This window comes from Poecilia mexicana, unplaced genomic scaffold (genome assembly GCF_051168715.1).
Source record: "Poecilia mexicana isolate PSO_F unplaced genomic scaffold, ASM5116871v1 scaffold_17, whole genome shotgun sequence".
In the NCBI taxonomy this organism is placed as follows: domain Eukaryota; kingdom Metazoa; phylum Chordata; class Actinopteri; order Cyprinodontiformes; family Poeciliidae; genus Poecilia; species Poecilia mexicana.
In genome coordinates this window covers 24,806,693-24,826,608 of record NW_028263386.1, presented here as the reverse complement: position 1 = coordinate 24,826,608, position 19,916 = coordinate 24,806,693, and the positions used below count along the sequence as shown (strand labels likewise).

The 19,916-nt window shown below is 39.3% G+C and overlaps 1 protein-coding gene across 8 annotated transcripts; it reads left to right on the top strand.

Annotated features, from left to right (window-relative positions):
* The first annotated feature begins 1,820 nt into the window (after positions 1–1,820).
* Positions 1,821–19,679, top strand: LOC106919038 (SUN domain-containing ossification factor). 8 transcript variants are annotated; one of them, XR_015765912.1, is made up of 26 exons: positions 1,821–2,107; positions 3,941–4,049; positions 4,817–4,912; positions 5,763–5,977; positions 6,080–6,175; positions 7,883–8,009; positions 8,101–8,218; positions 8,304–8,431; positions 8,540–8,607; positions 8,711–8,818; positions 9,771–9,876; positions 10,221–10,241; positions 10,529–10,584; positions 11,325–11,404; positions 12,296–12,358; positions 12,472–12,534; positions 12,694–12,784; positions 13,384–14,646; positions 14,730–14,817; positions 15,846–15,950; positions 16,188–16,342; positions 16,582–16,673; positions 16,863–16,879; positions 17,200–17,216; positions 17,479–17,528; positions 17,615–17,652. XR_015765912.1 is itself a non-coding variant. In XM_088014959.1 (25 exons), the coding sequence occupies exons 1-25, from the start codon at positions 2,043–2,045 to the stop codon at positions 17,631–17,633; spliced, it is 3,399 nt and encodes a 1,132-aa protein (XP_087871085.1). In that variant the 5' UTR covers positions 1,821–2,042; the 3' UTR covers positions 17,634–17,769. The 8 variants fall into 8 exon arrangements, 7 of the variants coding, with proteins under 7 accessions (XP_087871085.1, XP_087871086.1, XP_014844665.2 ...); XM_088014959.1 differs by lacking the exon at positions 16,863–16,879 and having other exon boundaries at positions 17,615–17,769; XM_014989179.2 differs by lacking the exons at positions 16,863–16,879; positions 17,200–17,216 and having other exon boundaries at positions 1,825–2,107; positions 7,886–8,009; positions 17,615–19,679.
* The last annotated feature ends 237 nt before the right edge of the window (positions 19,680–19,916 follow it).

Here is a 19,916-nt window from a genome sequence, read left to right as displayed (position 1 = left end):
TACAGTGAATTATTTTCTTTGTTACCTAAAATGTGAATCATTAAATGAAGCTGTTTATTTCAGTTTGCAGAAAAAACTCCTAGCAAAAGAGGTTGTGGATTTTCCTGTTTCCACTGCGGCGTCTACAGCATGAGGTTGGACATTGCTGTGAGACTTATTCTTAACAGTGGTTATAACATTAATTAACAAAAATTGTTTGTCTATAACTTAATAATTTCATTTCCTGTAGTTAATTAAAAGTAGATGCGGTTGAGGGTCAAGAAAACCCCCAACATCCTGCATATGAACATTATTAGAAAAAATTAAAAATGTGACACTTAAAATCTGGACTAGATTATTCTCCTCTTCAAGAAGAAGAATTAGAATTGATTTTGAAAAAGACTGCATGGGACAAGTGTGAATGGTAATCTCATCTTTATTGAAGTCTGACAAATCACTTAAAGGTTTCACAAATCCCAAACATGGATTAAAATATTCTGCTATTAGTTGAGAATAATTTAGTGTAGATTTGAAGAGTCTAGGTGTGAGTTTTGGAGTTGGAGCAGGTCTCATGTGACACAGATCCAAAAAACATCTGAAATTAACCTTTATTGAAGTTTCAGTTATTGTACTTATTAAGTGTTCATATTTAACAATTTTGTTAAATAACTGTTTTCACATGTTGATGTATTAAGTTTGGCTAAGTACATATTTTTTTTATCAAAACATACAAATTATAGTCATGACAAAAATTTTCATTAACACTCAAAATAAGAATATTAATGTTATAACAACCACTGTTAAGAATAAGTCTCACAGCAATGTCCAACCTCATGCTGTAGACGCCGCAGTGGAAACAGGAAAATCCACAACCTCTTTTGCTAGGAGTTTTTTCTGCAAACTGAAATAAACAGCTTCATTTAATGATTCACATTTTAGGTAACAAAGAAAATAATTCACTGTACATGTCCATTTCATGTAGGGGGAACAGATTATTTCAGGTGGCTGAAAGCTAAAATATTTTGTTCCCCATCCTAACTTAGTCAAAAATAGAGCAAATGTTTTCAAACTTGCAGGATTTATTGTTGATAATGAGTGGAATCAACACAGCAAAAGACTTGCAGGTAAATTAATTTGTTTCCATTTTAAGTAGGGGGAACAGATTTTATCAGGCTGGTGAAATATCCATTCTCTCCTCTTCTCCCCCATAACTTTGGGAAATAAAAAGTAACTGTTTCCAAATTCTCAAAAATTATTATGTGTGATAGCATACTAGACATTTCCTTATTTTCCTTATTTATCATTAGAACGTGACTGGCCAAAAAGTTTACACTCTGATCTTTTCAGGAAGTCTTTATTTTTGTGCCCTGCTATCAGCCAGCTTCCCTCCTCCTTTATCAGAAATGAAAAATTATAAATGCACACTTCGTGTTGGGAACCTGTGTTTGTTGACTGACTTTTATTTGTGAGGCTTACGAGACAAAAGCTGAAAAAAAAGATCGATTCTCTTCACGTTTAAAATAACACAAAACAGCGTAAAAAGACCTCCACACCAGACCTCGTTTATTTACGTATGTATTTTTATTTTGATAGCTGCCGATTAAACTGAAAGTTACAACACTGACATGATTATATGAGTAGTTTTTACCGAGAAATCGATCAGAAGCGCCGTGAAAATGGTCAGATCCGCCGAATCCACTTCTCTGGCTGCAATGCGCGCTCCCGACACAGGGGGAACAGATTTTCACAGGGGAACAGAATTTCTCACAAGACCTGCCAGCGAGCGTGTAGAAAACGAGCGCTCCCGGCGTTTGAACTGCGCAACGGCGACGCTGCGTTTTCATTGGTCTGTTGGACGTCGAGTCGCACTGACTGTCAAGAAGAGGTTGTGTTTGAGAAAACTGCGGCTAGCATCACAGTTAACCAGTGCGACTGTTACATGTCAGGGACGTAAACCGAGCATATCGGGTGATTTTATATTTTACACAGCTGAAGAAGCCACAGACTAAAAGGATAAACGTTTCTTTGTTTGCGGCGACGATGTCTGTCCCGGCAGGACAGGGATGAAGATGACACAACTGTTGTGGCGAAGTGTGTCAGTGTGGCTATGTATAGCTGTACTCTTTTGGTGAGTTTTTAAATTAGTTTTTTAACCACCTGTCATGTTTAAAAACATTTGTTTTTGCTGGCATTTTGCCGTATAGAAGAGGACTAACAAAGTAATTGACTGCTAATATGCCGTGTTCAAACCGTAATACACTCGTATAGCAGCAGCTAGCTAGCTAGCTAGCCCTGACGTTATGTTGTGATGTGGCACCTGGCTGACTTCTGACCTGTTGGGATGAGGTAGCTTTCGCCGCTGACTGAGGTTGAATTAACAATACTCCATCAACAAGTAGGCATAGGAATATGTTGTACAGTCGCTAACGTCTTGGTACGTTTATAAATTATTCAAATTTCAAATCTATTTGAGGACTACAATGGTAGCTTTCTTAACAAACCCTACAGTTTTCTCTGCATGAGTAATAACAGTTTCTTTATATCTCATATCAGTCTATAAGAGGCAGATTTGGTTCACCAGCTGACCGGTTAGTGGCTTTTTTTTTTTTGTCCCTCCTGTCAAAAAGATTAAAAAGCCTGTAGTTGTTGGGAATATGAACTTCTGACAGAACTCATTATGCCAACAGAGATAGTATATGCGGGATAAGAACGTGTCCCACCCATGATATTAAAGGTTAATTACAGCATATCAACCACTGACTGCTTAGTCAAAAAGCGGGAAGGATGACGCAATATTTTACTAGTATAAACATTTCTGTAGAAATCTTTGTGGCCATGACTGTTTTGGATATTCTTAGTTAAATTTTGTTCCTCGGTAAATAGCAGTTTTAGTTTATGTTGTCAGTAAATATCTGGTGCTCCCTTAGTCACCGTATTATGTATTAATGTGATAATAATAAATGTGATTTATTTGGTTAATGTGAACAATAGCTAATTTATCAATTTGAACCAAATTAATATATTTTTTACATTTATTGTTTATTTGTTGCTCTGTTTTGAAACTAGCAGCAGAAGTAGTTTTCTACTTTTTGCTATTGAGTTTGAGTAGACCACTTCATGAATATTGCATGTCCCAACGTTCCTTTTTATAGCTATATTAAAATGGATTGTCTACAAGCCACGATAATTTTTTAAGAAGTACATAAATTATCTGAATTGTTTTTAAATAAATACATGTAAATAGACTACTTAATGGCTCAGACTGCTGCTGTATAATGTACATAGTAGTGTTATTATTATTATCATCACCCCAATAGAAGTAAGAATACGTAATGATTGTACGTTTCCACAGTACGACCTAGTCCAACATATTTGACTGTAAACAAAGAATTAGAATATTAAAGTTTATTGTCTGTTAGGGCAAACTTGTATCACTATGTCACTATCAATATATTACCTGAAAATGGCATCAAAATGACAATAGCATCGTTTATTACGAGAATTATCAGGACACGCAAAGATCAGATTCACTGATGGACAAACTGGTATTATTTCAAAGTGTGTTGATATTTTAAATGTCTCATCAGTCTCCAGGGTCCATTAAAGTTTTGTCTCCTGTCATAACTCCTAAAACTAAAAGTCTTATCTCTACTCTTAATAAGAGGCAGGACAGAGATGACTCACTAGTGCAAGGCGATAGTACTAACAGCTGGACCACCCAGAAGACCATATAAGGATACAGATAATAGTAAAACGATTCATTTGGACAGTTTGTTAGTGAAGTCTTTCTGTTTTCTGAGGTTTGTCTTTCAACTGTTGTTTTTCATTTTTACAGATGATATCAGTTTAGTTTTCCGTGCCGAATACCTGAGTTTTTATACAGTTTTATCAGCGCATTATGAGGTTACCCTTCAAGGTGACACAGTATCATTATTATGGCGCGGATTCTCTTCTACTGCAGTAGCTGCTCCGTGGGATCCACGGAGCCACAGCCAGAGGCTCAGAGTCATGCATCCTCCCAGGACTTCCAGTCGACGGAGGAGTCAGGGGATCCAGACCCAAATGAGAAGGTAACGCTCTATAAATGTGTGATGTTGAAATAATCTAAAATATTATAAATGTTCTGGCGAAAGTAGGGCTGCAATTCATGATTATTTAAGTAATTGATTTTTCTGACGAATAATCGTTAAATCAGATTTTTTTTTATTTTCAAATGCCTCATTTTACAGATTTTTTTTATTGCTTTTACCATTTAGAATGTTTTAAAACAATATTTGAAATACATTAAAAGATGCAAATGTATAAACAATTCAATTCCTTTTTTAAAAATAAGAAAATAAATATTATACTTTAGTAAATCTGAACCAGGCAAAGCTAAAACTATTCTTCTTGAAGATGTTTGGCTGAAATCTATTTACAGACAAAATTCTCTTTTCTTTTTGTATCTTAAATGCAAAATGTGTACAATTTTTGTACAGTTTTGGCTTAGTTACTGCTCTGAATATGTTGTAGGTTTTTTCAGAAAATGACCTTTTTTGAGTCCATGTACTCCAGTTAACGATTAATCGATTACTAAATTAGTTGAGGATTATTTTTGATAATCGATGAATTGTGATTAATTGTTTCAACCCGAGCGGAAACACCTGCAACTTTGTGTATTTTTTCAGTTGATTTCATAATATTTTGTGTCTGACGCATCGTTAAAGTAATTGATCCCGTCTCAGATTCTTCTGTTTAAACGCCATCACTTTATTTTTTTGTAAAATCCTTATATCTATATATCTGTATGTATTTGAGAGTAAATGTGTTTTTTCCTTCTTTCTTTCTGCTGTTTTAGAATGAAGATAACTGGAGCTTACCTGAAAATGGGAAGCTGTCTGGAGATCATCAGCATAACGGAGAACAGCTGACACAGGAAGTGGAAAATGCTGAGGTAGGAGAAACGGACCAAAAAATAAAATACTCCGCACACTTTAAATTGATGAGGATATCTGAAGTATTTGGGTTGTGTGATAATGGTGTAACTTATTACTGAATTCTATTTGTGAACATTTGGTTCATTTATTTAGTACATATGTTGTTTTCCTGTTCAGCCATTCTTAATTCCTTAATCTGATTTGTTTATATCACAATAACACAATCTAACATTTGTGCCATGAAGTCACAACCATACAGTTACCTAAAAAAACAAGTAATAAATGTTTTTTTGTATAATAATCTTAAACCCCTCACCCCCAAAAAACAGCAGTTTTTTCAGCTAAGGTTAATTTCCACCAAAAAGTCTCAATAATTTTCGTGGAAAAAAAAAAAAAAAAACAGGAAATTTCCATGTCTGTAAAGTTTTTTGCTAGACAAAAAAGGTTGAAATTTTGAGATTATTTTCAGAAATCTTCCAGAAAAACTTGGAAATGTCTGAGTTTAAAAAGTCAAAATATTTCGACTTTTGAAACTCAGACATTTCTGAGTTTTTTTTCTAGCAAATTTCTGAGATTAATCTTAAAATCTCAGAAGTTTTTGACAAAAATGTACTTCATATTTTTTCTATCTACAATGACCCTAACATGCCGTATTAAGACGCCGACCTAAATACAGGGGGGGAGAAAAAAAATCAGAAATCCCAGTAAATCCTCACTGCTTCCAAACACCAAGATGGCGTCAGTAAGCAAACCCGTCTCTGTGTGTATTGAATTCTCCCAGAACATTCAGCGCTCCTAAGTGTCTCATAAATCAGCCTCTCAGCTGCGATCCGGGATCTCACCCGAGTGTCTCCGACTTTCCATTAGGCCGTCGGATCAGATGGGCCGACCGCAGAAGCGGAGCCGGAGGAAGACAGGCGACGTCCAGAACCCGAGCAGAGCTCAGAACGTCAACAGGCAGAAACATCTGGATCCGAAGAGCCGGACTCTGAACCGCCACCTACAAACTCCCTGTCTGTTATTTCTGCTCCATACAAAGACGACCCCAACGTAAACAGTGTTCGCATGGACGCCACAAGCAGGCAGGCCGCCGCCACCGCTGCACTCCATGCAAATATTTGCCTTTGTTTGCGTTTAATGTTTCCTGCTAAAAATGTAAAAATGTTTTGTTTAATTGCCTGAAGTGACGGATCTGAAGCAGCTGCACCTGAGGTCACCGACTTCGACCTGCTTCCAGTTGACTGTGAAGAAGAAGAGGAGGACAACCCATACGATGACAGGTTGGTTCAGTTACAGAGAGCTAAAAAATGCTTATTAAAAGTTGTGATTAGTGATGCAAGTCGATTAATGAGTTCATCTAAAGTCGGTTGATAAAATCAATCAACTAATGATTAGTTGAGTGGCCGTTTTCTCTCATGTCGTCTTTCTGTAAAATAAAGTTTTTTATGATATTCTGACTTAAGAAAAAATAAACACATCATTATAGTTTAACAATTTTTTGTCCTGCATTAAATACTGACCAAATAAACAGAAAAAGCCAAAAGAAGGTTGTTATTTGTAGGCCTGTCGCGATAAACGATAAATCAATTAATCGCACGACAAATTAAACCTATCAACCTCATTTTAATTGTCGGCTTTATCGTCTCTTCCTGCCTTTTTTCTTTCTCTTGATGACACTGAATGAAAAAAGGCTCAACTCCGGTGTTCTTCACTGACCCTCCCTTCCTATTTCCTTAGTGTAAAGTCCAGCGCACACTGCACGAGTTGTCGGCCCATTTTCAAAACCTGAGAGACACATTAGCCGACAGAAATCCTGGGTATAACGGTTCGATCGGGTTCGTCGTGCCGTGTGGTGTCCAGCCATATGGGCACAAAATAATGGCTACAAGTCCAGTTAACTAATTTTAAAACCAGGCATTAATCAATGCTTTACTAGAATCTACCTGTGATGCATGTGGCTAGAGTCAGCGTAAAGTCCTGACTGAATGAAAATCATTATAACCTATTTATGTCACGTTAACGAAGAACAGCTGAAAACTTACCGGGTTTATCAACTGCGGTAGCAATTTGGCTCCAGTTCCTCCCCTTGTCATTTCTATATTCTTTGAACGAAACGTTGAATAAATATTAATGTTGTTTCCACATATCATCTCCGATGTCTGCTGGACTTCAGGTTGCGCTGTGTCAGCTGTTTGGGATTCCCCTCATAATTTCCCCTCAGAAAGCAGGAGGAGAATCTGCACTTTCTGATTGGCTACCTGTCACATTCAGCTTTAAGCTCCCAGTTGGGGAAAACCCCCGATTTAGATCAGAGCGGCCAGACAATCTACCATAACACACCACACACTGCAGGATGATCAGTTAAGAATCTTAGATCGGCCAACGATCTAAGATTGTCATAAGGAGAAAATAGGGGCAAAAAAATCGTGTAGTATGAACTACTGCATCAGTTGGCCGGATGTGCCCATCTTCTCTATTTAAATCTCGTGATTACTGAAGGGTAATATAGTATACAGACGTCATAATCTGCGCTCTTTTGGTTTAATGCAGTATTTATTTCCACTTTGGCTTTATGTTTAGTTTTTATTCAAGTACGTTTTTTGTTAATGGAGACTGAGAATCCATTTTATTTTTGTCTTTGGTTGTTTTGTTTATTTAGTTTATTATTTCCAGTGTTATGTGTTCGTTTGAAAATAAAGTGTATCTATCTATGGTAGGAAATTACATGCATTATTAGTAATTTCCAGTAAATCAGTGTCAAAAGGTCTTGAAACAATATTATCGTTTATCGCAATAATTTTTTAGACAATTAATCGTCCAGCAAAATTTGTTATCATCACAGGCCTAGTTATTTGTAAATCGATTGGATCTCCTTTTCCTCCAGTAAACCATTAATCTGATACTTGCATCCCCAGCTGTGACAAACCGTGAGGGATTACTGTTATTATTTGTCTTTTAAGCAGTGATAAACGCTGGTTTTCCCTCAGCAGCCCTCCAATAGTGCTGGAGAACACCTCCAACGCGCACACCACAGGTACGAAAGCCGAAGTGGCCCCCCCTCTGAGTCCTCCCAGCAGTAAGCATCTGGAAGCCAACGTATCGCTGAAAGAGCAGGTGAGGCGATCAGACGAGCTGCTTCTTTTTTTTTTTTTCCGCTCCGTCAGAGGAGGTGTCCCAGCTCTCGTTTCCTCATTATCTGTGGCAGGACTTGAGCTCCCCTGTCGGCGCCGACACAGATTCCACTGCGAGCAGCAAAGACCCCGAGGACATCCCCACGTTTGACGAGTGGAAGCGGAAGATGATGGAAGTGGAGAAAGAGAAGAGTACGATCGACACTCTTAAGTGGTTCACTTCAAATTGGGAGATTTTTCAGATTAAATCAGTTTTTTTTTCTTCTCCTCCCCTCAGTAGCTCTGTCCACTCACACCTCTAACAACGGAGGGTCTCATATGGTGAAAAAAGTCCAGAAGAACTTCCATAACTACGCCTCGGTAGAGTGTGGGGCCAAGTTACTCGGTGCTAACCCCGAAGCGAAGGTACTTTGTCAATTATTTCATGGTTTCCACTCAGATGTCAACACATTGTTGCACTCTTTCACTTTAAAGAAGGTAAATCAATCTGACGTCTGCTAACGTTTTCCACAGAGCACGTCGGCCATTTTGAAGGAGAACATGGACTTGTACATGTTGAACCCCTGCAGCACTAAAATCTGGTTTGTTGCCCTGCATTCAGTTACTATGTGTGTTTTCATTCTCCACCTGAATATCGTTCTAAATGTGTTTTATTGTTTTTATCTCTGTTTCTCTGTTGCTCAGGTTCATTATTGAGCTCTGTGAGCCCATCCAGTTGAAGCAGTTGGACATTGCTAATTTTGAGCTTTTCTCCTCCACCCCTAAAGACTTTCTCGTCTCTATCAGCGATCGGTAATATAATAATAGCAATCATTTTTCATGTTTCATTGCTTTTCAACCCCAATGTTGAACCAAATCAAATTCTTGGTCTTTGAAAACTTAAGTTTTGGAATATCTCCATGTTTTTTTTTTTCCTTCACCGTTGCGCAACTTGGATTTTCATAGTTCAGAGTGATGTCAGGTCGCCCTGACATCAGAGTGATGTCGCCCTGACAGGGTGACCTCACATCACCAGAGTGACGTCAGGTCGCCCCGTCGTCACTCTGAACTAGCCAACTTTTTAAAAATTGATTTATTTTTCACAACTTCCATTTATTTGGACTGTGAATTCAGGCCAATAGAATAGACCAGGCTAAGAATAAAGTCATAATATTACAACAATACAGTCCCAATATTAGGAGTATGAAGTATTAATTTCATAAGAACTCAAAAAATAACAAAATTGAAATGAGGAATGTTGAGCATGTTGCAAAGTTCTGCTTTGGTTTAGGTGAAACAACTAAATAATCTTTTAACACATCATCAAATTATTGTCAGTAGCAGGACTTTAAAGCGATTATGCAAACACTCTTGTATTACAGGGAAAGTTTCACACTAAAACAACTTTATTCTCGTAATTTTAAGACATTTTTTTTTAAACTAAAGAGCAGAGAATTTTTTTCATTACAATCTGAAAAGTGCGACGTGCATTTGTAGTAAATCATCTTTACTCTAATTCTCTTTAAATTAAAACTTTTGCATTCTGTATTCATTGTATCAGTAAAGCTAAAAATCAGACAGGAATTTTATCACTACCTCATTTTTCATTCTTGTAAAAAAAAAAAAAAACAAGTAATGTTTGGACATCATCAGATTTTAAATCCTTACATATTTACATAGTTACTGTAACACCAGATTGTGGCTGTTGGCCTTCAGTCTTGTGTATCGTCAGGGTAACTTGTGTCATATGAATGAACGTTTGCAGATACCCGACCAATAAGTGGTCAAAGCTGGGAACCTTTCACGCCAGGGACGAACGCACAGTCCAGAGCTTCCCATTGGACGAGCATCTTTATGCTAAATACGTGAAGGTGAGCAGAACTGCTGTCAAACTTCAACAGTAAAAAATCCCAATAGATTCTCTATTATTTGCAATAATTCATGTTAAATATCTTTAAATGGCCACTTTTGAATTTTCTATAAGATATTTTATTTGCTTCTGATGAGCAGTTATCTGTCTCTATGTGTTGCTTGTATTGCACATTTTTCTAAAAGCATGCTTTGTGGCTTGGTCTCTCGCGGTGAACCAGTGGCATCGCTTCACCTGCTGTTATTCATTAGAGCTGAGCTCTTTATGTCGTCCTGTTTGTAAGCATGCCTATATATCCTTAATCTTTTTCTCCTTTTTTTCCCCTTCTCTTTTCTCTCGCCTCAGATGTTCACCAAGTACATAAAGGTTAGCCTGATCTTCTTGTAGCGCACGCTGTTCTCATCATCGACAGGATGATTGTCTGACTTCCATCCTAGTAAACGAATCATTTACTAGAATGAAATCTTAGCTAGTATTTCCTAAAGCCATTCTAATCAAACACATCATCTGTCATGTCTTCTGAATCACTCCAGCCAGTTTGTTCGCTGCAATTTCTTTGATTTCTCAGCAAAGCCAAGTCAGACATTTCTGATTTGCTCCGGGTGTCTTTACCAGATAATCTAAAGGATAATCTGTGTTTCTGGGTTTTTTAGGTGGAACTGCTCTCTCACTTCGGTTCGGAACATTTCTGTCCCCTTAGTCTCATAAGGTACGTCAGCTTTCAGATTAGTGTTAGCAGGAAGAATAAGAAAGAAACAACAAACATTGGGAGTAGGTTTGAAATGATTAATCGTGATGAATTGATTACTAAGTTAGGTGATCACTATTTACATAATCGATTAATCGTTAACGTTATGCATGAGTGTACAGACTCAACAAAGAGCAACACATTCACAGCTGCAACACACAACATAGCCCTAATTGGATGCTTTTAAAAAAACAAGACAAATATAAAAACAAGCATGTATTAGAAGTTGTATAGCTGAAGTTTCTTCTCTGTTTGATATTGTACACATTTACAAATTCCTCTATTTAGGATGAACTTGTTACTAACTAATAGAAACTTCTTCCTGAGCTTGAAGAACGTTTTCCAAAGACCTGCTAGTTTCATACTGAATAACCTGAACTCAGTTCACAGAACGTATTTTTAATCTCCTTTATCACACCTCTGCTTACCGTGGTTTTCTGTAAATATATGGGTGTACTTCATTTCCCACCTTTTGAATGTGTGAACATAAATCCACCTGTAGTGGAGGTTTACATTAAATATTGATTACAATAGTTCAGAGGAAGGAAGTAGACTGTTGTTTCTCAAGTGTTTGCAGGTATATATTCTGGTGAGCTGAACATTAGTAAAGCCATTTTCCTTAATTACATGCTTACTGGAGGCCGCTTCCTCTCTTGCATTAGAAATGGTTCGATTTGCTTTTTTAAATTTTATTTTGTCAGGGTGTTTGGAACAAGCATGGTGGAAGAATACGAGATCGCTGATCCTCCAGAGAGACCAGAAGATCAGGACGATGATCTAGGTGGGATCAGACTGTCCACACAATCCATTGGGAACTTTGTTTGTTTTTTTTGTTTTTTTGTCTTAATTTAAAATAAAAATTAACAAACAATTCTATGCATACTTAAACATTTACTGGATAGCAGAGATGCATAGATCTGATATTAATATCAGTATCCATGAAGGCAGATCTATACATCTATTAATTTTATGCTTTGTAATCTGAGCGACGTCACACTTTATTTACTGTACGTTTTATTTAGGATTCCTAATTGCACTTTCTGAACAATTAGAAGAAAGATTTGTTGCAGTCTGTTTTTTTTTTTGTTTTTTTTTTTACGTTTGACCAAAGTAGTCAACCTGTTGTTTTGGTCAGTTTACTTTACATTGGCTGTTTTACTCCTAATTGCACTGACTACACAAATTAAAGTTCTGTTGTTTTCCATGTTTGACCACCTATTGGTTTACTGGTGCATCACATAAATTTGTAATTCATTACATTTATGGCTGTGAAAAAAAAGAAGCGTTTTAAGTCAGTTCAGTGATGTTTTTCTGTATCGGATCGGTATCGGCCGATACTTGTATCGGAAATGAAGAAACGTGGATCAGTGCATCAATAGTATACAGTAAATGAGATAATTTCATCTTCCTCTGTTACTACAAGTACTAGTAAATGATTCGCCATGACTGGACAGAGAGCTGATTACAGTCGCTGTCTGTTAGTTACACTTTTTTGTTAAATATTGGGAAGAAACCAAATTTTCAAATTTTTTATTATAATAATAAAAAAAACAACAATGCATAATTTAAAAAAAATCACTTGTTTAATTATGAGTATTTTTGGTTTTGTAAAATGTTTTATTAAATTAATTATTTATTTTAAATCTCATTGAGCTTTGAGTCCTCATTTCAGATTATCCTCCTGGAAGTGTGCCTGGAGAAGACAAGTCCAAGAATCTGATTGGATCAGCAAAAGGTCTTGAATCAACTCAATATTTGTATTAATGGTTTACATCTCGTTAATAAGAGCTCACAGCTTCGTGCTGCAGCATCTGGTAACTGTAGCGTTTGGGTTTTTTGTTTCCTCAGATGCCATTTTCAACATGGTGAAGGACATTGCTGTTGTCCTTGGAGGTAATCAGGAGACAACAGGTATAAACAAGATCTCTACTGACTTTATCCGTTCTGCTTCCCTCTAACTAAAACGGATATCTATGATGTTCAGCACACTATGAATCTTCTTCCTGTGTGTCAGTAAGTGACGTCATGGTTACAGCTGGTTATTATTAACGCCTCTCTTGTTTTTCCAAGGCAACCTTTCATCTCAAGATGTGAACATAACGGAACAATCCCAACAACCTGAAGCTGCCACGGAAACTACGACCACTGACCTCGTGTCTGTGTAAGAACCTGCCACAGTCCTAGAATACGGAGCATCATCATGGTAGAATGGCCCAGTCAAAGTCTAGACTTCTGGTGTTTTCTCACCTGATAGTCCAGTAGGCTGGACTATTGGGAACCAAAATCAAATGATCAGCGGTTCCTGTTGCAGCGACGCCTCAAGTGAGGGAGGAGAACCAGGATTTTCAAAGGATTTGATTGGTTTGACACGGTGCTGTGCTGGTGAGCCGCAGCAGCTGAAAATGCAACAAATGTTGCAACTTTGGTCCCCAATAGCACCAAGTGTAGCAGACTGTCAGGTGTGAAAACATACTGAAATCTGACTGACTCAAAAATGTAATAACTTCACAAATATGCAACATATTGTGGCAGTCTATGACATGGATCCCAATAGAAAAGGCTGAAGAATTAACAAAAATGTTTAAGGTGGATAAAAACTTTTATCGCTTGCCTTTATACTACAAGGACAGTTCCCTGGTATACTCTATTGATATTTCATGATGACTGTGAAGTGTTTTTATCATTGAAGTCCTCTACTCTGTGCCTTCATGTTGCTGTATCTAATGTAGAATGGTTTTCCTCTTCATGATGTGTTTCCAGTCCAGACGCTGCAGACATGCAGGGTTTAACCGACTCATCTGCTCCAGACACATCAACTCCTGACAACTGTGAAGAAAAGCTCCCCCTAGTGGAGGAGAAAATCGTCATTCCCTTGGGGAAAGAAGAGGAAGAATCGATCGCCTCCACAATCATTCTCCTTGACAAGGAGGAGGAGCTGGAAGACGACAAAAAGGATCAACAGGAACAGGATGAAGAAAGCCTAGAATACTGCCCTGTGCGTTCTTCCTTTTGTTCCTGCACCTCTTCTTTCCAGGAGTTTCTCCTGCAGCAGTGTTCAGCTTCCCTGTCCAGAAAGAGGACTTGCCAAACAGTGGACATAGTTGAAACAATCCCCTCTATTGTGACACCCCCGACCCCGCCCTCCTCCTCTGCCCAACCCGAGCCTCGGCCTCATCCCGGCGAGGCGGATTGGTCCGACGAGAAAGATCCAGACTCTGAGCTGCAGCCAGATCGAGACGCGATGGACGCAGAGGTGGCACCGCCTTCAGAGAACCCAGAGGGATCCGTGTCCGAGCACAACGACCTGGAGCCCAGTCAGATCCTGATCCTCCCCACACCTAGCGCCACCGAGTCTTCATCTGCCAAAGCCACACCTGTCGTAGAAACGCCAGACGTCTCCTCTGAGGAACCAAAGTACGAGTCGGGGCCTGAAAAGAGCCAGGACGTGTCCACAGAGGAGAAACTCGTCGAGCCTTCGCGCTCTCTCAGCGGCAGCTCTGCGGAGGTGAAACCCAGCGTCTCAGCAGATGACGATCCAACAGAGGAAAAACCCAATGTTGAGTCGGCACAGGAGGAAACCAGAGCCTCCAACAAAACTCAGGATGACCTCAATCAGACTCCAGTTTCCTCATCCGCTTCTTCAAAGAACCAGGTTGAGCCGCTGGAGAGTCTCCCTACCTCGTCTGAGGTTCCCCCTAAGGCAGCTGACATGACCACAGAACCCGAACCCGCCCCCAGTCCCGTCACTGACGCCAAAATGGACGACCCGGCGGAGGAATTTCCAGTTCCATCGGGGGGCCAAGACCAGCTGTTTCGTCCTTCTGTTCCGACCAGCACTTCTCCTACCTCATCGTCTCTTTTAGACATTTACGCAGAGCCCTTTAACGGTACGGAGCAAAACGGAAACCAGGTGCACGGATCCAGCCAGAAGGAGTCGGTCTTCATGAGACTGAACAACCGGATCAAGGCGCTGGAGGTGAACATGTCCCTTAGCGGGCGCTACCTGGAACAGCTTAGCCAGAGGTGACTCTACAAGAGGCTGTTCTGCAATTCTCATCTCTGAAGCATCAGAGGGGTTTTAAAACTTCATTTGTTTGTAATTCAAGGTACCGAAAGCAGATGGAGGAGATGCAAAGAGCTTTCAACAAAACCATCATTAAACTCCAAAACACATCCAGAATAGCAGAGGAGCAGGTAAGCAAAGGCTAGCAAAGACCAGCTGGCCAGACAGAGACGGAGTGAGATGGTTCTAGACCTGAACGCAGGGCTGTGACAAAGTTGTACCAAACTGAACTGCTGGAGGGAATAGGAAAATTCAACTGCATAGGCACCAATCAACCAGAGGCCGGCAGCAAAACGGTTATAGATCCTAAGCAAACTTGCCTGAAAATGTCAAAATTTGCACAGAAACATAAAGAACCCTAAATAACCTATTTCAACAGTTTATCAGCAAAAAAAAAAAAAAAAAAGTTGATTTGGGAGTTATTTACACCTTAAAACTTTAGGATCTGATTTTACCTGACAAATGGTGGTTTATCAGGAGTTTATGTTCCTCAGGGCTACATGCTAGGGCCACTGCTTTTAAATCTGTATCATTTCTGTTTTCTTTCACTCACTTTTTAGAAAACATAATTTCCTTCCCTTTTTTTGCAGATGACATGCAGGTTCATGTCCATCTTAAACACCACACTACTTATTGTCACTCTGCGGTTTGTAGTTGACCATTCCTTTACCTTCCAGTGACTAGCTGCTAATATACTCTTGCTACGTCGCTTTTTTGCATCTGTCATGGGTGGATGATATTTATTATTGACTTACTTCTGTTGCCAACTCATACGAAGGTTGGTGCTTTCTGTATGAAAAAGCTTGGCGCTGCAAGAGTTAAGACGATGTGATTTTCTTCTATAGGTGTCTGTTGTGTTACAGCAGGTCTTAAATTTCATTCATAATGGTCTTAAAATATGCTAAATTTGAATCGGTGACCCCTGCCGACACCCTGCTGTAAGGATCTTTCTGTAGGTCTGTTTGCAGTGGGTTAGGGTTAGGGGTTAGGAACACTTCTTTTTACCGAGTCTTAAAAGCACAAAAGCATCATTTCTGGCGTCCTCTCTGCCTTTCTTATAGATTGATTTGAAATGTGCATATTGCTGGTTATGATTCCAGGGTGTTTGTTCATTGTGTTTTTGTTTCTTTTTTTTTTTTTTTTAATGGTCTTGTTATAGGACCTGCGTCAGACTGAATCCATTCAGTTGCTGCAGGGTCAGCTGGAGAACGTGACTCAGCTGGTTCTCAACCTGTCTGTCCGAGTCAGCCAGCTGCAGAATGAGGTAGACGCAGCGCCGCCGGCACTAAGCCTTCATCTGCAATCACAGCTTTACTAACCTGGTACAACTGAGGACAGTTAGTCAGTTCAATTTGCCAGGTTGGGATGCAGAAAGACAGATTTTCCAGATATTCCAGACAAATTCACTCACATCTAACGCATTTTCTCCGTGTTTGTAAAGTGCGTGGAATATTATTGCTTCCTCTTTGCGACCGATTTGCTTCTTGCCGGTGTCTTCCAGGTGTCCGACAGGCAGAGTTACCTGCTGCTCTCTCTCGTGTTGTGTGTGTGTCTCGGCATTTTGCTGTGCGTCAACCACTTCCGCATCATCGTTCCTCCCACTGCGGATCCGGAACCACCCAGCACCAAAAGTCCCACCTACTGCAGTCCCGAAAGGTACAATGAACGAGTACAATGTCGATTATGAGCCTAACATATGATTCTCATTTGAAGGCGTCCATAAGTGATTTAAATAGGCCGAAGACGCTTGTGCTCATTTCATTTCAAACTGCCATGGATTTTTATTACACTTAAAAAGTGTAGCGTTGTGAGATTGAATGCAAAACTCTGTTTTTAAGGTGATGTGCTTACTGTATGCTTCTGTTTCAACCATGACTTCTCTGTCTGCACAACAGGCTGTATCCTCCCTGCGATGAGATGGGATTGAAAAGGAGGGCATCTTATCCACTCATAAACTCTGAGACCTTTCAGTTGCCCGACGCTGAAGGTGAGATTATCAGGGTTATAACGCACCCTAAAAAGGTTTAAATTCATTATAAGGCCTAAAACTAAGACCTTATAAGGTCTTAAATTCCTTTGTAATTTGGCTTTAAATACGTTAATCACATATTCTGCCAATTGTCTTGGCAGGACTATTTAATCTCGTATGTTCTATATGTAATTTCTTTTCTCACAGGGCTTTTGAGGCTACTGGTAAGTCACTGCTAGCACACCCTCGCTAGCTAGTTAGCAAGCTTTTTAGTTTCTGTAATGGATAAGTGCAAATGTATTGCCAGTTGGCTGGACAAAGTTCATACATCTTTTTGGAGAAAAAGGTTTTAAATTCAATTTGTGGTTTTAAAAAGGTCTTCAAAAGTCTTAAATTCATATATCTATAATTAAGGCCTTAAAATGTATTAAATCCATTTAAAAAATGTAAGTTGGCCTTAAATACGTTAACCACAGGTCTGAAATTTTGTCTTGGCAGGACTGTTTAATCTCGTATGTTCTACATGTAATTTTTTTTCTCACAGGGCTTTTGAGGCTACTGGTAAGTCATTGCTAGCATACCATTGCTAGCTAGCTAGCTTCTTAGATGAATAAATGCAAATGTATTCCCAGTTGGCTAGATGAAGTTCATACCTTTTAGAGGAGATAAAGGTCTTAAATTCCATTTGTGGTTTTAAAAAAGATCTTAAGCCTTAAATTTGAGTCAGTGAAACCTGCAGAAACCATTATTATATGACATTATGCAACCAGGAGAATGTATTAATTGCCAGATTATAAAGAGAGATTTCTTATTTTGTTAAAAGGAATGCTACACGCCGAGGAAAACAGCAGTCTTTGTCCAGCGAACAGAAAGGTGTGTGAAAATCAATTCCATTGCTACATAAAAATGTAACTTAAGCACAAACACTAATCTTCTTCTTCTCTCCTCGCCACACACAGAGGCGGCGGCGTAAGCTGAAACCTCTGGACCGGGTGGAGACGCTGAAACCATGTTTCCAGTCCGCTCCTGAACTGTGCAACGGAGCCGTTGGACGTAGCCGCGGAGACGTCACCGCGCACGCCGCGCCGCTCATAAAACATTTGCTCCAGCCTGTGTTCAGAGACTCGCCGTCGGAGGGAAGCTCCGAGGGGTCCTCTCAGTCCGACGACCCGTCTTTCTGCGGTCTCACGTCGGCCTGCTCTAGGATCTGCGACGGGCTCCCTCCGGTGAAAACCCGAGCAGAGAAACGGGCGCTAAGACGCAGGCGTCTGAAGCCCGCCTGCGCCGTGGTGGACTTGCTTCACGCTCCTCGGAGGGACAATAATGAGCCGGCGCCCGTCACTTTACAGGACATCATCACCAACAAAAAAACGGAGCACAACTCCGGCCCGTTGGTTGCAATCCCAGGTCCTGTCTGACTCTAAAAGAGTCATGAACTTGAATGCTAAGCTGGTTGTTAGATTTCAGTAGCTAAAGGCAGCTCCAACCTTCATCAGACAATCTGTTCTTCCTTTTCAGTAAAATAATAATAATAATGTTGTGTTCATATCTGTTCAGCTTTTGTCAAAGTTTCCATTTGGTACAGTTGAACTACTCCTTCCAGGTCTCCATTAAAGCATTTTTGTTTCATGAAAATCCGACTACTAGTTACCTGAATTAAAATAGGGAACAAGAGGTTCTTTATAGTAGCTTTAGTAGAAAATAAAATCCTTGAAGCACTTTAAAAATGATCAACCGTTTGTTCTCAGTAGTTCCTGCCCAGCTCCTCTCACCTGAGGGGCTCCTCAGGGCTCCATCCTCGACCCACTACATTTCAGTCCATACTGTATGTCTTTTCTTTGACTATTTTTAGAAAACATTTCTTAGTGTCCCTTTTTTTCTCTATGAATGTCAACACAAAATGAAAGTTAATTTTTAACACCAAATTTGGTCCAACTATCCCCTGTACTTATCCTTTTTTTATTGTTTGTTTTTTGTCTTAAATTTCATCCATGGCAGCATTAAAAATGTCTGTCTTAAATTTGACTTGGTAGACCCTGCAGATACTTTGTGATATGTAGAGCTACAAATATGTAGCCACAAATTAAACCACTGCCTTTTTTTGACGACTAAGTACGGTCCTTCTAATGACGGGTTAAACAAATATATTTCTTTAACCTTTCACAGAAAATCTATGGTAAATCAAAACGTTTGAAACTCGATTCCTGTTTTTCAAACATCCTTTGCTGCAGTTCCTTGTCATGCCAATTAGAAGTGAAAATTAACCTTTGACCTGAACTGCACACACTAAACCCCATCAGCAGCTTTTTGTATTCCATCTCACAGTGTGAAGAGAATCTCTCTCTCTCTCTATTCAAATGGAGAATGTGCCCCGGGTAGGAGATGTGTGCAGGGCAATGTGCTGAAATGTCGACTGGAGTGGAAAATGTTTGCTTTCGGGAAGCGCCACAGGTAATGTAGCTTGTAAAATGTTATTCTGCTTTCTGCAAATGACTCGACTGGAGACGAGTGTGAAGGGAATAATAAAAAATTCTCTTCACGCTGCTTAGAAACGCACTCTGCTCTAAAACATCTGTATTTCTAACTTTGGAAGTCGGATTTTTATGTTGTGAATGAAACGTAGGGAAGTTTTGGTTTTGAGTATAGAAAAGCAAAAGTTGCTGCTTTTTTTGTTTATCAGCATTTAATTGTAGGAATCAGAATTCAGCCTTTTTTTCTTCAAAGGTCTCTACTTGAATGGTTAGATTTTTATTTCTGGAGTGTCTGAAAAGTGGCAGAGACATCTTTTTTTTTTGCATAGGATTCATAGAGAAGTTTCACTTTTGACTGTTTTCTGCGTTGTTCATCAGACGTCGACGTTCTGAATGACATTTGTACGACAACCAACTACGTCTTTTGTTCCAGGTAATGCTGCATATAAAAGTGACTGAAATAAATGGATGGACTAGACGGTTCTGCATTCAGATAAGCTGAGTGTTTCTCCATAAGTGTTCTATTTCGCCTAATAAAAATACTGAAACTGCACATGATACACTTTCTTTGGCTCAGACATTCAGGTTCTGATCTGTGAAAGACTGACACTGACATCCCAAAGATTATCTCTTCTAGGATTCAGATTTTAAATACTCGTAACATTTATAAACCCGATGGGTTTACGACCAACCTCTTAGCATCATAATTAACATAAAACCATGTTACATTTGTTTGGTCATTTCAGTCTGACATGTGCATTATGGATACAAATCATTTAAAAGGGCAGTA